The sequence below is a fragment of the Oryctolagus cuniculus genome, chromosome 3, assembly GCF_964237555.1.
Source record: "Oryctolagus cuniculus chromosome 3, mOryCun1.1, whole genome shotgun sequence".
NCBI classification, from domain to species: domain Eukaryota; kingdom Metazoa; phylum Chordata; class Mammalia; order Lagomorpha; family Leporidae; genus Oryctolagus; species Oryctolagus cuniculus.
Window position 1 is genome coordinate 185284764 of NC_091434.1, and position 16520 is coordinate 185301283.

Consider the following 16520-nt stretch of genomic DNA (forward strand, 5'->3'; position numbering starts at 1 on the left):
CTATTTGAAGTCCTTTGTGCACTGTTCTGTGAATCCCTGAAGCGGTATCTATGAAGACACAGATGTGGAGACACCTCTGGTGTGTCTGGTGCTGAGACCCTTCCCTGCAGGTAGAACACACTCGGCTGACATCAGGAGACCCTGTGGGACATCACCAGGCAGCATTTATGCCCCTCCTGCATAGCGACACTCACACTGATCGTTCAGCTTAGGGACTTAGCAAAGGAGGTTTTTAGTCAAAGTCTTGACCTAGCAGGGTGAATTGCAGTTAAATCCATCAGTGGACTTTGATGTGTAAACCTGGTATTACTTGGTTGAAGACTAGCATTTTTTCCCCAGGAAAGGTGAACAGAAAAACCTATCTCATCAGTACTACTTCACAACAAATTCAGAGGAAGAAAACGTACCGATGGTGGAAATAAACTAGCTCAAGGTAGACTAAGTGTGAAAACCCAGGCTACATAAAGAATACATATTCTAACTTGTCCAGTTTAAAAACAGAAAACACCTCTCAAAGCTCACTACTTAGTGCCTGGCTCAGGGCCCTGAGGCGTCAGTGGACCCCGCGAGGATGAGCGGCAGCACCAGAGGGAGGAGGATGAGGCTAACCAGCTGGAGCTGCTCCGTGTGCTCCACGTGCACTGCATGAACGCACACACGCCATCTACTGGACCTGGAGCTCTCATTCAGGAACTGAAGCTGATGGCAGAGAATCTGCTCATGGTGGCCATCCGTACCCTTTGTCTGGAATCTCTGAATTTCTGAACTAGGAGAAACATCCAAACTTAAAGAAGCAGTTGTTTTAGGAAGCACTGACTTCCTAGAAGATGATATAGAAGAACTGGGAAAAGAATACAAAGGCAATGCTTAGCATTTGATAAATAAAAACTGCGGTTACTTCTCTTCGGCTTTATCCCAGATTCTTTGTGAGAAAGATTCCTCGCTGGATCAAGCGACTTGCCTACTTCAGCTCCTGCATACCCTTTCTACAGAGTTGCCTCCCAAGGCGTGGCTCACGCCAACAGCCCTGAAGTGCAGGGTCAGCCAGGAGCTGCCGGCTGACCAGGAGGAAGCAGAGGGTGGCGCCGCATCCACTTCCATGGCAGGTAGTGCAGCAGGCCCCAGACCTGGGCGCCACTCTAAGCTACAAAGACTGTCTCCAAAGTCACACCTTCAGAACTGTCTCTGGCGGCTGATTATCACTATGGAAAAGTAACCAGAGTAAGCGTCCTCTGGATATTTTGGATGCAAAGATAGCTCTCCCCCAAATCCCAGTTTATCAGCTCAGAATTACATCTGGCCCAGGAAGGAGGACTTTGTATGAAGCTGCCCACTTGTAAATTTGGATTTACTTCTGTTTTATTCGACCTCTGTTAAGTTACGTTTACGGTATTTTGTATCGCTGCATACAAATCTTGCATGGACTCCTGCCACCGTGAGAGAAGAAAATCTTCATGTCTTCGAAAGTTAGGCAGGTAATCTGACAGCTGCGCACTGTACTCACAGTTATAGTCTGCATTACCTGGTGAAGGACTGTCTGTTGGGTTTGTCTATTTTGTTCACACTGTGGGCACCAGGATGCGAGGTGAGGGAGCATGCGCGGCCCAGACCCGAGCCGGAGCCCAGTCCCTTCCCACTCCCTCCCACTGTGCACAACACACTCCTGAGGTGCCCACGGAGGGGTTGCTTCTATCCTAAATCCCCGTCCGCCTAGGCAAGGAGGCTGCTTGGATGCCTCGGGTTCTATACTTAAGATGTTTTTCCCAAGATATTCCTGTAGGAACTGAGGAGCGTTTCTGCACGTTTGGGGAGGAACTTCATTTGTGTTCTGATACATACTTCTTTCCTCCCTGCACAAGGTTTTGTTGGTGGAGTAGGGAAACCCCAAGTGCAGCCTTCGGAGTGGCAGTGTCAGTTGGTATTCCACTGCTTTTTAACTATTCAGGCTACCTTCTTATACTAGACCTTGCAAACTAGTCCAAAGTAGCATATCCCAGAAAGGTCATTCTTTGATATTTCCTACTGTTTATGTACCTTATCAGAAACAATCTGTCAGAGGTTATTAATTTATTGTGGGAGTAGTCTCATAATAGAATGTCTATCTCATTGACTTCTAATTCAAAAAGCCTATTTTGTGTCTTAGTTTTAGAGTTATTTACATTTATTTAAACTTTTAGATTGGATTGTTTGCTATTATTCTGTGGGCAGATTCATATCTTTGAATAAACTATATTTTTAACTGTTCCATACAAAAAAGAAAAAAAAGAAATGCCAAAGACTTACCCTTTTATCTACTGGGGTTAGTTTCACGAGGCCGTCAGCTTTCCGTTTTTCTGAGCTGTGACTCCGAGCATCACAATCATATTCGACTTCTGGTTTTGATAAGTCTCGGCAGAAAGTACAAATCCACTCTCCACTGTTGGGCGACAATGTACTTTTGAGCTGCTAAGGCATCAGGTCTCTTTCACCATGTCCCTTTCCTACTTCTAGCATGCCATCGAGATAGAGAATTATTTGTTATCATCAACTTCAATCACTAAGTTTTACCATATATGTACTAGGTGCAAAGCTCCATGCTGAGAAGAGACAGCAGATACATAATGCAAGGGCTGCGTGGTTAATACTGAAGTCCAGTTAAGGAGGCACAAAAATACCAATGAAACCTACTATAAATGATAATAGGGCTGATGTGAAGAGAGTAACATTTCTCCTGCTGAAGAATATGAGAAAAAGAAAAGCTCTTTGCATTATTCTGGCAAATCCTAAAAAGTATTGAGAGTGTGACCCAATTTGGTTCACCATTCTCATCACATCATTCCTCAGAAGGGCTTGAGAATCTGAGATTCGTATCATACAGCTCAATGCCTGGCCAATGAAGATGTAGGAAACTGTGGTAGTCGTTACCACTGTTCTTCATGGCAACCCCTTGTAATAGTTTATTTTAAAAGGTTTGTAGGCCGGTGCCGTGGCTCACTAGGCTAATCCTCCGCCTTGCGGCACCAGCACACCGGGTTCTAGTCCTGGTCGGGGTGCCGGATTCTGTCCCGGTTGCCCCTCTTCCAGGCCAGCTCTCTGCTATGGCCAGGGAGTGCAGTGGAGGATGGCCCAAGCACCTGGTTCCTGGCTTCGGATCAGCGCGATGCGCAGGCCACAGCACGGCGGCCATTGGAGGGTGAACCAATGGCAAAAGGAAGACCTTTCTCTCTGTCTCTCTCTCTCTCACTGTCCACTCTGCCTGTCAAAAAAAAAAAAAAAAAAAAAAAAAACAACAACAACAAAAAAACTATCTTTCCTTAGCCTAGAATCCAGCGCCCCAACCGGGACTAGAACCCGGTGTGCTGGCGCCGCAAGGTGGAGGATTAGCCTAGTGAGCTGCGGCGCCAGCCAGATAGTTTTAAAAAAGGGGAGAGACTGCAAATTCAGGGAAGAGTTATGGAGAAAAAGCAGAGAGAACACCACACAGATTAGAAGGACATGTGGACCAATGTGGAGGGTGTGGATGCGCACGGCTCAGGACACCCACAGCCGAGAGCCTCAGCGCCAGATTTGGAGTGAGGTGAGACCAGACTGCAGCAGCCCAGTCACTGGCAATAAAGCTGCGGCGAGAGCCTGGTGCGAGTGCGGCTTGGAGCCCGGTGGGGGCCAGAGTATCAGCCAACCTAGAGAAAAAAAAGAGGGGGGCACATTTCTTTCTCCCCAAACTCCCAGCAACCACATCCTGTAATGAGCTAAGAGAGGGCAAGTGCCATTTTGGACATACATAACAGCTGCACCAGCTCGTGCCTGATCCCCCAGCAAACAGCTGAGAGGAGATGCCTGCGCCTCACTGGGAAAACTGGCAGGGGGCTGGGTGCTTGAGACTGTAGGAGCCTTGTGTGCTGGGACTGTGAAAACACTGTGGCTCAATGAGCCGGTGCAGGGTGTGGCTGGGTCTGTGGGGGTTATGGGGGGTCACTGCTCACACTGAGGACTACACAGATCCTTTGTGTGGTTCCTGTAGCAGCACAGGTGTACATGTACCCACTGGGGCTAGTGTCCAGGCATTGGTTTCCTCTGAGGAGAGGTCAGTGTGAAAATATGTCAACAGGAGCAGAAGAAACCTCACCTCTGATTTAAAAAAAAAAAAAAAAAAAAAACAAACAAACCCAGATTTCCCACGCTCAATGTGGGTGTCACCTCGGTTACTCCCTTTCCTGAGCACTGAGCAGAACCCCTGGCCACACCCAACACGTGACTCTGGGTATAAACACAACACTAAGCCAGAGGCATTCTCCAAAGATGGAAGCAATCACAGGGGGAAAACAGAGAGAAACACACAACAGGTATCTGCACAAATGCCTGATAATGAGAAACACAGAAATTCAAGCAACAAGGGTAAAGATGACCACATGGTGCCCCCAAAACACTTAAATTAGGGAATCAAGATAAAGAGATTGAAAAAATGCCAGAAAAGGAATTCAAAGAATTAATCGTGGATTATTTAGAAGTAATCACAAGCAAATCCACAAACTAATGAAATCAGTACATGATATGGAAAATTTCTCCCATAATTGAGATCTTGAAGAGAAATCAAAATGAAATATTAGAAATGAGGAATTCAATAGAACACTGGAAACAGAGCACTGGAAAAAAGGCACAGTGAAGCAGAAGAAAGAATATCTGGGCTAGAAGACAAATCTCTGGAAATTATACAGTCAGACCAAAAAGAAGAAGATATCAGAAAACTAAAAACCAGCGCTGGAGATTTACAGACACTATCAGACGACCGAACATACAGGTCTTAAGAGTTCCTGACAGCGTGAAAGAGAGAATGGAGTAAAAGGCCTTTTTCATGAAAAATTACAGAGCAGTTCACCAGTTTAGAGAAAGAAATGGATGTTCAAGTAAAGAAAGAACATAGAACAGACATGACCAGAAAAGATCCTCACCACAACACACTGTAGTCAAATGCTCCACAGTAAAACACAAAGATTCCAAAATGTGCACAAGAGAAACGTCAGGTTACTTTAGAGGATCTCCAATTAGACTCACACTGAACTTCCCATCAGAAACCCTACAGGTTAAGAGAGGATGGCGGTCCGATGTCCAAGTCGTACAGAGAAAACAACTGTCAGTCCAGAATACTGCACCCTGCAAAGCTCCCACTTATGAATGAAGGTGAAATAAAGACCTTCCATAACAACCAGAAATTGAAAGAATGTGTCACCACTAGTCCAGCCTCAATAAAGACGCCTAAGGATGTGCTACCCACAGAAAAATGATCATCACTATGAAAGAAAGTGAAGGCAGCAAATCTGCAAGTACAAAGGAAATCAAAACTGAAAAATAGGAATATTTTTTGAAAAACTGGCAGGGTAAAGTCATTAGTTATCAATAGTCACCTTGAATGGCTTCAAATCTCCAGTTAAAAAAGATACCGACTGGCTGAATGGATTAAAAAACAAAAACCCTCTATTTGCTGCCTACAAGAAACACAGATCACCAACAAAGATAGTCACAGACTGTAAATGAAAGGATGGAAAAGATATTCCATAGTAACAGAAACCAAAAAAGAGCTGATGTAGCCATCATAAATATAAGACAAAATAGTTTAACACAAATACTGTTACAAGAAACAAAGAAGGGCACTATATTACGATTAAGGGGTCAATTCAACAGGAAGATGTCACTATTAGAAATGTATACGCACCTAATTACAGAGCACCTGGGTATTTAAAACAAATGTTAATGGAATGAAAGGAGACACAGACTCCCGTACAGCAGTAATCGGGACTTCACTACTCCACCTTCAGCCATGGACAGATCAACCAGACAGAAAGTCAGCAAGGAAACAGAGTTCATCGACACCATAGACCAAATGGACCTCACAGACACCCACAGGACGTTCCATCCTACAGCTGCAGAATCCACCTTCTCAGCAGTGCACGGAACTTTCTCTAGGACTGACCACATGCCAGGCCAAGAAGCAAGTCTCAGCAAATTCAAAAAAACTGAAATCCTACCATGCACCTTCTCTGACCACAATGAAATGTAGCGCAAATTAGACAACTCAGGAATCTCTAGAGCAAATGCAAACACATGGAGACTGAACAACATGCTCCTGAACGAACACTGGGTCATAGAAGAAATCAAAAGAGAAGTCAGAAAATTTCTGGAAACAAATGAAGACGACAACACAACATATCAAAACATATGGGATACAGCAGAAGCAGTGTTAAGAGTAAAGTTTATAACAGTTGATGCCTACATCAAGATATTGGAAAGGCACCAAATAAATGAGTTATCAATGTACCTCATAGACCAACAAAAACAGCAAAGCAATCAAAACAAAACAAAAAAAGACCTACAAAAGATCAGCAAAACGAAGAGCTGGTTTTCTGAAAAAATAAACCAAACTGACGACACCTTTGGCCCAACTAAGTGAAAAAAGTGAAGACCCAAATCAATAAAATTAGAGATGACAAATTTAACAACAGACACCACAGAAATAAAAAGAATCATCAGGAATTACTAGAAAGAGCTATATGCCAGAAAATGAGGAAACCTAGAAGAAATGGATAGGTTCCAGGGCTGGCGCCATGGCACAACAAGTTAGCCCTCCCCCTCTGGCATCAGCATCCCATATAGATACCGGTTCTAGTCCCGGCTGCTCCTCTTCTGATCCAGCTCTCTGCTATGGCCTGGGAAAGCAGTAGATGATGGCCCCAAGTACCTAGGCCTCTGCACTTGTGTGGGAGATCCAGAAGAAACTCCTGGCTTCAGATTAGCACAGCTCCAGCTGTTGTAGCCACTTGAGGAACCAGTGGATGGAAGACCTTTCTCTCTGTTTCTCCCTTTCACTATAAATCTACCTCTCAAATAAATGAATAAAATGGAAAAAAATTTTTTTGCCTTAAAAAAAAATCATCAGAAACTACTAAAAACAGTTGTATGTCAACAAATGGGGAAAACTAGAAGAAATGGATAGATTCCAGGAAACATGCAACATATCTAAATTGAGCCATGAAAATATAGAAAACCTAAACAAACCTAGAACCAAGACTTAAAATGAATCAGTAATAAAGACCCTCCCAACATAGAAAAGCCCAGGACTGGACGGTTTCATTGCTGAATTCTACCAAATATTTAAAGAACTAACTCCAATTCTTCTCAAGATATTCAAAACAACTGAAAGGAAGAGAATCCTCCTGAACACCTTCTACAAAACCAGCATCACCTAGGCCTGAAAATGACACAGCAGAGGAGAACTATAGACCGATTTTCCTGATGAACACAGACACAAAAATCCTCAACAGAATTCTAGCCAATCAAATCCAACAACAGGTCTGAAAGATCATTCACTAGGACCAAGTGGGATTTATCCCTGGTATACAGGAATGGTTCAACATTTGCAAATCAATGTAATACATCACATTAACAAATTTAAGAACAAAAACCATATGTTTATCTCAATAGATGCAGAAAAAAAGCACCTTTTCATGATAAAAACTTTAATCAAATCAAGTATAGAAGGAATATTCCTCATCACAATCATGGCAATTTATAACAACCCCATGGCCAGTGTACTATTGAATGGGGGAAAGTTGGAAGCATTCCCATAGATCTGGAACCAGACAAGGATGCCCACTCTCACCACTGCTATTCAATACAGTCCTGAAAGTTTTAGTCAAAGCCACTGGGCAAGAAAAAGAAACCAAAGGGGTACAAACTGGGGAAGAGGAAGTCAAACTATCCCTATTTGCAGATGACATGATTCTATATAGAGGGATCCAAAAGACTCCATCAAGAGACTTGGAACTCATAAGAGTTTGGTAAAGTAGCAGGACATAAAATCAATGCACAAAAATCAACAGCTTTTGTATATACAGACAATGCCACGGCTGAGAAAGAACTTCTTAGACCAATCCCATTCACAATAGCTACCAAAAAAAAAAAAAAAAAAAAAAAAATCAAATTCCTTAGGATAAATTTAACTGAGGTTGAATAATAGCTTACCTTGGGAAATTTGTCAGAGTGGGCACATGACAAGAGAGATGGAATACTTTGGGACACTTGTCACAGCATAAGAGTTCCCCTCCGTTCTGACAAACCGCGCACCAGTCCTCATTGGGATCATCTTCCTTCCTGGTCTCTCCAACATGAAGAGGGGACTTCTGGGATGCATCCAGCCAATCAGACTTCTCATTTGAGGAACTTTCCTGCTGAAGTCCAGGCTGATCTCCTGTGCTGTCAGGGGCTTCGGATCTCGGCACAGTCTCCTCGGAAGCAGAGCTCTGACCGCTGTGTAAGAGCAGGGAAGTGAGTATGCTTCTTGGATAGCTGGTCTGCAATAGGAAGAGGGAACAGTATGTGCATATGGATCTTTAATTGGTTTTTTTTTTTTTTTTTTTTTTTTGACAGGCAGAGTGGACAGTGAGAGAGAGAGACAGAGAGAAAGGTCTTCCTTTGCCGTTGGTTTACCCTCCAATGGCCGCCGCGGCCGGCGCGCTGCGGCCAGCGCACTGCGCTGATCCGAAGGCAGGAGCCAGGAGCCAGGTGCTTCTCCTGGTCTCCCATGGGGTGCAGGGCCCAAGTACCTGGGCCATCCTCCACTGCACTCCCTGGCCACAGCAGAGGGCTGGCCTGGAAGAGGGGCAACCGGGACAGAATCCGGCGCCCCAACCGGGACTAGAACCCGGTGTGCCGGCGCCGCTAGGCGGAGGATTAGCCTAGTGAGCCGCGGCGCCGGCCTAATTGGCTTTTTAAATTAGCATTTCCATGATTGCAGACTGCACATTCCTGTCTCTTGATGAACTGGTTACTTACTTCAAGGGAGTCTGTGAATGTGTGAGAGAACAAGATAGGTTTTACAGAAGACTAATAAAAAATATCAAAATAGGTCAGCAGCAGCAAGGGGTGTGCACAATAGAGGGGAAAAGAAAACCTCTGAATCTGCTGATGGCTGCAGCAGAGTGAAGAGGTGATGTGCAAGTGAACTTCAGTGAGCTGTAGATACACGGGACGAGGGCTGTTCACCCAGATTCTACCTAAGACACGAAACCTCTGGTAGGAATCTAAACATTCTGCACAAGCCTCAGGTGGCAAACTTTCAAACCAGTAACAGAACCATCTCGACTCATTCTTTGGGGACAACTGTTTTTGCATCTAGCCTTTCCTTATGTTACAGGACTAAATAAAATGCCTGTACAATCTATAATTTCTTGGGTTTTCTATTGCCATGTATGTTGCATGGCCTTGCTATATGTATTGTGTGTGTATATTTGGTATGTACGTAGACTTGCTTTACAAAATCCCTACTAGGGAAGATGAGTAGGGTCAGTTTCTGCATTCTGACTCTACCCTCACAACTACTAGCACCACCAGCATGCATCCCGCCCTCCTAGCAGTTTTTATTCAGCACAGAATTTCTAGATGGTATGCATATAATGGTTTATAGCTAGCATTTATTCCAAACGATCAGTAACTATATGTACTGGTTCAAGGATTCTCAAAGATTTTGATTAAAGCAAATTCAGGTTATATCTTGATTGTGTCACAGGTCTCAACTCATCTACATTCAGGTGTTTGTTTACACCATGATGATACAAATACAGTTCATCGCAAAATCAAAAATGTACTGACTACATTTCCCTTTCTGTACAACTTTTGTTTTTTACAAAAAATAATCACCTTATTTTTTTACTTGCATATTTTTCCAGACACCTTTATCTATGTCATTTTCACAGTCTCCACAAGGTTATAAAATACTTCAATACTGCGCAAACATTTCTGTCACTACAGATGCAACCTTATGGAGCCCACAGTCGTCCACACTGCAGACCACTCTACTGGAACCTGCCCTTTTCTGGCTCTGCGTAAGATCCCAGAGAGCTTTTGCTTTCCTATATGTGTATACACACCTGGAAAATGTGTATGTGGACAACTGTCTGAGACTTTTGTAGACGTCTCATAATATTTAGTCTTCATGCATAATAAATTTTTTCTAAGTAAAACATTTTGTTTAGAAAATTCTGTTTCCAGGGCCCGTGTTGCAAAGCAGTGGGTTAAGCTGCTGCTTGCAATGCCAGAGACAGCTGCACTTCTGACCCGGCTTCCTGCTAATGCATCCCTGGAAAGGCACAGAAGACGGGCAAGGAATTGGGTCTTTGCCTCTGATGTGGGAGGCCAGAACAGTTTCTGGCTCCTGGCTTCAGCCTGGCTCAGACCTGGCTGTTGTGGCCATTTGGGGAGTGAATCAAGGGATTTATTTAAAAACAAACAAACAAAAAAACCACACCTCTCTCTGTTGCTCTTTTTAAATAAGTAAATATGTCTTAAAAATACTTTGTCATACTTTAGCTACTTCTTCATTCTCTTCCAGGTTCTAGTGTCTGTTAACAATATGATTTTTAACCCTTTTGTTTAAGAGGCTTCTCTCCCTAGAAACGATTTAGAATCTGCCTTTCCTCTGGTGTTCTGGAATTTGTAATAATATGCCTTGAATCTTTTTCATTTATGGTTCCGGTTCTTGGTGGGTCCTTTCCATTCAGATTCTTGGGCCCTTCAGTTACCAGAACATAATCTTTTATTATTTCTTCAGCAATTTAACTACTATTCATTTCTCTTTTATTTTACCCCAAAAGCCTAGCCTCTTCATTTGAGCCTCTGATTTTTCAAACATTTCTTTTCTTGTCTTCCATCTTATCTTTTTGTTTACTGCGATTTCCTAAAAATTTCTTAAAACCTTTAAAGATATATAGGGCTTTTTTTTTTAAACCTTAAGAGCTATTTCTCATACCCCACTCCCCAAATAGAAATAGCATACCAAGCACTAAAATAATTACATTTTGAGGCCTAGATTCCTCATCAGATTCTTGTTTCACTATAACAACAGGAAAATCGTAATTCTCAGGTGGTCCACTGTTTTCCTGTTTTATTCGGATCGGCTCCAACATGACCACTGGCACTTTATGTGTAGAATCTGCTCCTGCTGGTTTGCTGGAGGAGCCAGAGCTGCAAGCAGAACGAGAGAAGGAAAGAACTAAGAATGCCACGTTAGACGTCACAACCATATATGCAATCAACTTCTGGAAAAACCACCACAATCATGCCAACTGCTACATCAGCAATAAGCGGTGCGTAACTGAAATGCAACTGCCGTGATGCAAAAGCATCCCCTCTGATAAGAAGGTTCACATGCTAACCTCTCTAGACAACCACATACTGCGTGTGGGAAGATGTTGACATAAACCCTGCATTGAAAGATAACTGAGTTCTAAAATTGGCAAGCAGATACAGTATCTCAGAACGAACATCTTTCTTAGGTTGTCCCATTTCTCAGCTGGTCAGTAGCTATGACAACTCACACTAACAACTTGTTGTTGAAGTGTGAAGACAATGAACTACACAACCGTTTATTGCTGTTCTGCTATTTCAAGAAGGCAGTGGGGCAAAAACCTTCTACGGACAGCTGCTACCCTCCCCGGAAGAAAGGCCAACAGGTTTCTCCCCTCAGAGAATGCTTCCTCCACATGAGCTAAGCAAGAATCGGATTCACCATCTAGGACTAACTGTAAGCACAATGAGGGGAAGACTACACTACATTTGCAAAAAATGTAAATTTATTTCTTTTTAAAGTAGCAAAGTTAGAGAACATTGAAATTGTTATAAGATTATCATTTGTTTCCCTGTTTGTGTCTCTATATAGTGCAGTGTGTTTTTATTCCTGTTTCACCTTTTTCCTCCCTTGCTCTGATGCTAATGTCAAACATTTTATTTTCAACATATAGGTAAATATTTTAAAGATAAATTTATGCTCAATTCATTTATTAAATTAAAATAGAATGATTAAAATTTCAACTAAAAGTGAAAAATAAAGGAAGTTGTTCAGAATATTCTGAGTATCCGATTGTGCTGAGCACTGGCAGGAGCTACTACTTAGAAATTTCATGTGCTAGAGAATATGGTTAAGTCCGTTTACCTTCCTCGGCTCCCAATGCTGGAGGCACTAGGTGAACGAATTGGGGGATGTACACTAGTCATAGTGACAGGTCCTGAGGAGGGGGAAATCATACACATTCATAAAACGAGTTAATCATCACGTACTGAAATCCGACTGAATGTGCTCACTTAGCACTACCTTCAAACTAGGAACACATAATGATATTACATGAACCAAGTAGTTGCCGAACTCCTAGCACAGGCTTTTAGATCTTACTGGACGAGCAGGATTTCGCAACCTCAGCCTACTGACTTGGGCCAGAGAATTCTTTGTCGTGGAAGAATGGCGATGTATTATAGGATGTCTGGTGGCACCCAGAACCTCTAGCAGCATTCTTTAGATCTCCCAGCTTGAGGTGAGACAGTCAATCTGCAAATACTGCCAAGTCCTTCTTATGCTAGAGTAACTGGGGTAGGATCTTAGAGAGTACTCTATTGCCAGTGCAAGCCACTTAGGACTACAAAAAGTAGTTGGGGCTAATATAAAAGGTGCTCAAAGACCACATAAAGAAAATGAGATAAACTACTGGAAGACACTGAGATGCTCAGATTTCAGGCAATAAACCAAAGCGAACTTTCCAGCCTGCTGCCAGGAAATGACAAAGAATCTATAATCTGTCAGGAGTTTAGGCTGAAGAATGGAAACCACAGTAAAACAGCCAAGCTGCAGGAGAAAAACAAAACAAAACAAAAACACAAAAACCAAAAAATTCCTACTATAAATAATTGTGGTTTCAAGTGATGAAGGCCCCAACTCAAGGGTAACAGTAGGAACGTACTGAAAGTGAGGAATAGCTAAGTTACTTCAAAGTGAAAAGGCTGTAAAAGATTGATAAGTGACAGGATGTAGCTGATAGAGTGATGAGACGGAATCCATTTCACTGTTTTATGAACTCTGGAGAACTTCCTTTAAATACAAAACAAAACAATGGATTTTTCTTCTGAATAAAGCAAGAATGCTCCATTTCAGAATATTTGAAAACTATAAAGGATATAACATGATGGGATTGATAATTCACATTCCTAAAGCATTTAAGTGATCCATCTATGCTGAGACATCTCTTTCCAGTTTTAAACATAATTTACATCTCTTATAATTACAATAGTATACCATAGTTCTGTATACCTTTGTCTGAAAACAGCGTCACAAACATGCCACTTGAATATCCAAGAATATTCTGTTTATGAGCGCATTCTTTCCATTTCCTACACCTGGATATTTATATCGCGTCAAATCTTTACTGTAAATAACAAAAACACTTGCTGGCACAGTACTCAGGGGTTCCGTGTAGTTGAAGTATTAAAATGAGCTAACTGGGCTCAAGGCTATGTATATATTCACTAAGGCCCCGGAAGCCAATAAGCTAGTAGGTAATGCATAGAAGACACTTGTCCAGCGAGTGGCACACAGTACTGGATCAACGTAAGCTTTAATAATGATGCTACGACAATTTCCAGAAATGTTTTGCCAAGTTATAACCCTACTGGCTATGTCAGTCATTCTGTCAACATGTTTTCAACTATGAGGATTTTCACTTCTTAAATCTTAGCTAATATAGTAGTTAGAAATATCTTGTTTAGATTTTTCTTATAACTACCAATCAGACTGAACATTTTTGTTTAACTTGTTATATGTGTTTCCTTTTTAGGGAATTATCTACTCATCATGTCCTTTGGAATGCATTGTTTGTAAGACCTTGTCCTGTGATATAGTTTCTCGGGCATAATTTATCATTGGTTTAAAATAGGTATCTAAGATGCCTACTAAGTTAAGTTCAATTGAAAAGGTGAAGATGTTTAAATATCCTTCCTACTTTGTAATGATACCAATGTTCATACAGTGCAAAGAACTTAGACACATCTTGATCATCCAACAAAAAAATACAGGAGAAAATGGGTAGAGGGTTTTTTTTTTTTTTTTTTTTTTTTTTAAATAAGTAAAAACTAGAAAAATAGTCACAAAGATCAAAGCTGACTTTACCTGCAAGGCCTGGGGATGGCACGGATGAATTTGGTGACTGGACTGTCCTGTTGGAGGGTGGTCTTGGCTGGCCATGTTCTACACTAGTATCTTTTCTCCCAATGTTCTCCAACATAATTGTACTTGAACAGTCAATCTTATAAGAAAATAAATTATTTCAGGACATCCTGACTTTACAAGCCAAAGACATTTATTCTTATAAGAAAACTTCAAAAACGTAATCTCTTCCAAATAGGAAAACATAAATATCACATTTGAGAAGTTGACATTTTTCCATCATAAACAACCTCAAGGAAAGTTTTCCATTTGTTTGTTCAATAATGCACTCCGCAGTAAATATAGTGAGAACACATTATTTCAGAAATCAAGAGTCAAGAGAAAGACATTTATCTCAGGTCATTCACAAAAGAAAATTAAAAATATTTCTTACTTCACTTAGAAGTAACAAAGGGTAGCTGTATTAAAAAATTAGAAGAGTAGCACAACTTTACAAATCTCTAATGCCAACTTCAGAGTAACCAAGTGCACTGTACATGTCAGCTTCTGCGTTCAATCTGTGGTGCTATAGGGTTGAAGAATAAGAAATCTGATGTCTACTTGAAGATCAACCAATTTGACTGTTAATCTGCTTCCATGTTCACTCTGGAGTGACAGGTGGTTCACGAATCTGAAGAAAATTTGACCTCACACGTCCAGAACTCTCTGGGCCATTCTAGAACTCTTAATGGAACTCTAAAGTCCTCGGCCCAGAATTGATGCCTTAAAGATGATTAAGTGAATCCATACAGAACACATTTCCAGGGCACTAACGTCACTAAATACATGACAAGTGCTTGTTAGGAAAAGAAAGTTAATCTCTTATGTAGATTCTTCCTGTAATGTAACAAATATACAAATGACAATGCTTTCCTAACTCACGGCGCGAGAGCACAACGCTTTAGAAGCAAATATTCTGTTCTGCCAGAACATAACAGATTTTCAATGAAGGTCTCTAATATAATTCCAGCCTTTCCCAATCAGATTTACAAGGGAATTAACCAAGGGTCAATTTACAGACTGAATAAACGTCTTGCCTATGCACCTAGAACGCTTAGGAAGACCTGAGCAAGAGTCACTCAGGTCAGTTTCCTCATTCTGTGATCCGGTGAGGAAATCAGTTCAGTTAGTGGGAAGGCCAGCTGCAGGATGGCCGCAGAAGACACAACACAGCACTTTACCTTCTCTGGGTGCTCTCACTGGAATGGTGGTGGTGGTGGTGGGGTAGGGTGGAGGGTGGAGTTGGAGGGACAGGCAGTGTTGAGTTGGACAGGGTAGCACTATACTGGGTCATTTATGTTTTAAATAATTTTCTCAATACCTTGGCCAATACATTTCAGAGAGTATGAAAAGTACTGAAATGACTGGGTTTATTAGATAGTAAAATAAAAAAGTTATTTGTATTATGCAGTCATCCTGAAAGCAGAATTAAACCATGGGAATTAGACCCCAAGTTTTGCCATGTACTATCTATGCATAGACGACAAGTGCATGCTACTCATTTCAAGTACATAAAATCGGCGGTGGGCATTTGGCCCAGCCATTAAACCGCCAGCTGGAATGCCCATGTACCACAGTGCAGCGTCTGGGTTCAGGTCTGGGCTCTGCACCCAGGAACAGATTCCTGCGAATGCGCACTCTGGCGAGCATCAGGCATGGATCAAGTAACTGGGTCCTTGCCTGCCATGTGGGAGACCCACACTGAGTCCCAGCTCCTACCTTCAGCTGAGCTCAACCCTGCTGGTGTGGATATACTGTGAAGGAACCAGCAGGTGTTCGCCCTCTCTGTCTTTCCAATTAAACATATACATAAATTTGTCCTTAAAATTATTAAAAAAAAATGAAATTACTCGGGTAAGGTTAACAATACAACTATTAGGAAATACTAGCTGATCTGAACTTGAAAAGACAACAAATTCAACAATGAAAATTAAAAAGTTTGCTCTCAATCTTATAGTCATTCTTTTTAAGTGTACAAGGATATTTCTTGAAAATTTTTTACATGGTTGGTTTTGTGCAGGTGTGTTCATTACAGTGCAATCACCTAACCTTGTAGTATAAGAAAAGGCAAAACAAGGATCGACTTATGTACAGAGATCTGTCCATGCCAGGTTGTATTTTGTACCTTTGGAAAAGCAATACTGATAGAGATCTGGAGATTAAACACATTACTTAATGTCAATATAACATAAAGCAGAGGTAATGTTACACTGGTCAGAACAATGGGAGCTCTGCTTTTCTGAACTTGCAGTGTCCTTCTTTGGCTTTGTTCCACTAAATCACATCCAATTCCTCAGCCTCCCAGTCCATCTGGCCATGTCCTTATTCCCCTCCTTCCCCAGCTTATATTCCATGGTCCATACCTAACAGTCCAAGGGCTAGCTGACTTCATGGACACTAAACAGGGATAAAAATACAGTCCACATTCCACTTTGCTAAGGTGCAAGAGGCTGCATGTTGTGTAAGACTCAAAATCAATGACAATTTTCCAAAGAGGTGGTTAATATAGATTTTAATATACAGT

At 41.7% G+C, this 16520-nt stretch overlaps 1 protein-coding gene and 1 pseudogene across 5 annotated transcripts in view; one reads left to right on the forward strand and one right to left on the reverse strand.

Moving 5' to 3' along the window:
* The window catches only part of TRIM24 (tripartite motif containing 24), a 115384-nt gene that overhangs the window by 16210 nt on the left and 82654 nt on the right, over positions 1–16520 (reverse strand). For all 5 annotated transcript variants that reach the window (XR_011387522.1, XM_051835646.2, XM_051835645.2 and 2 more), the window contains exons 12-16: positions 13961–14096; positions 11960–12032; positions 10824–10992; positions 7996–8324; positions 2284–2416 (exon numbers count right to left, since the gene is read on the reverse strand). Coding sequence is in view for 4 of the 5 variants with exons in the window: in XM_051835646.2 (XP_051691606.2) it covers positions 2284–2416; positions 7996–8324; positions 10824–10992; positions 11960–12032; positions 13961–14096 (840 nt within the window). In the remaining variant the exon portion in view is untranslated. The remainder of the gene's footprint in view (positions 1–2283; positions 2417–7995; positions 8325–10823; positions 10993–11959; positions 12033–13960; positions 14097–16520) is intronic.
* Positions 51–1216, forward strand: LOC127488075 (deubiquitinase DESI2 pseudogene; annotated as a pseudogene).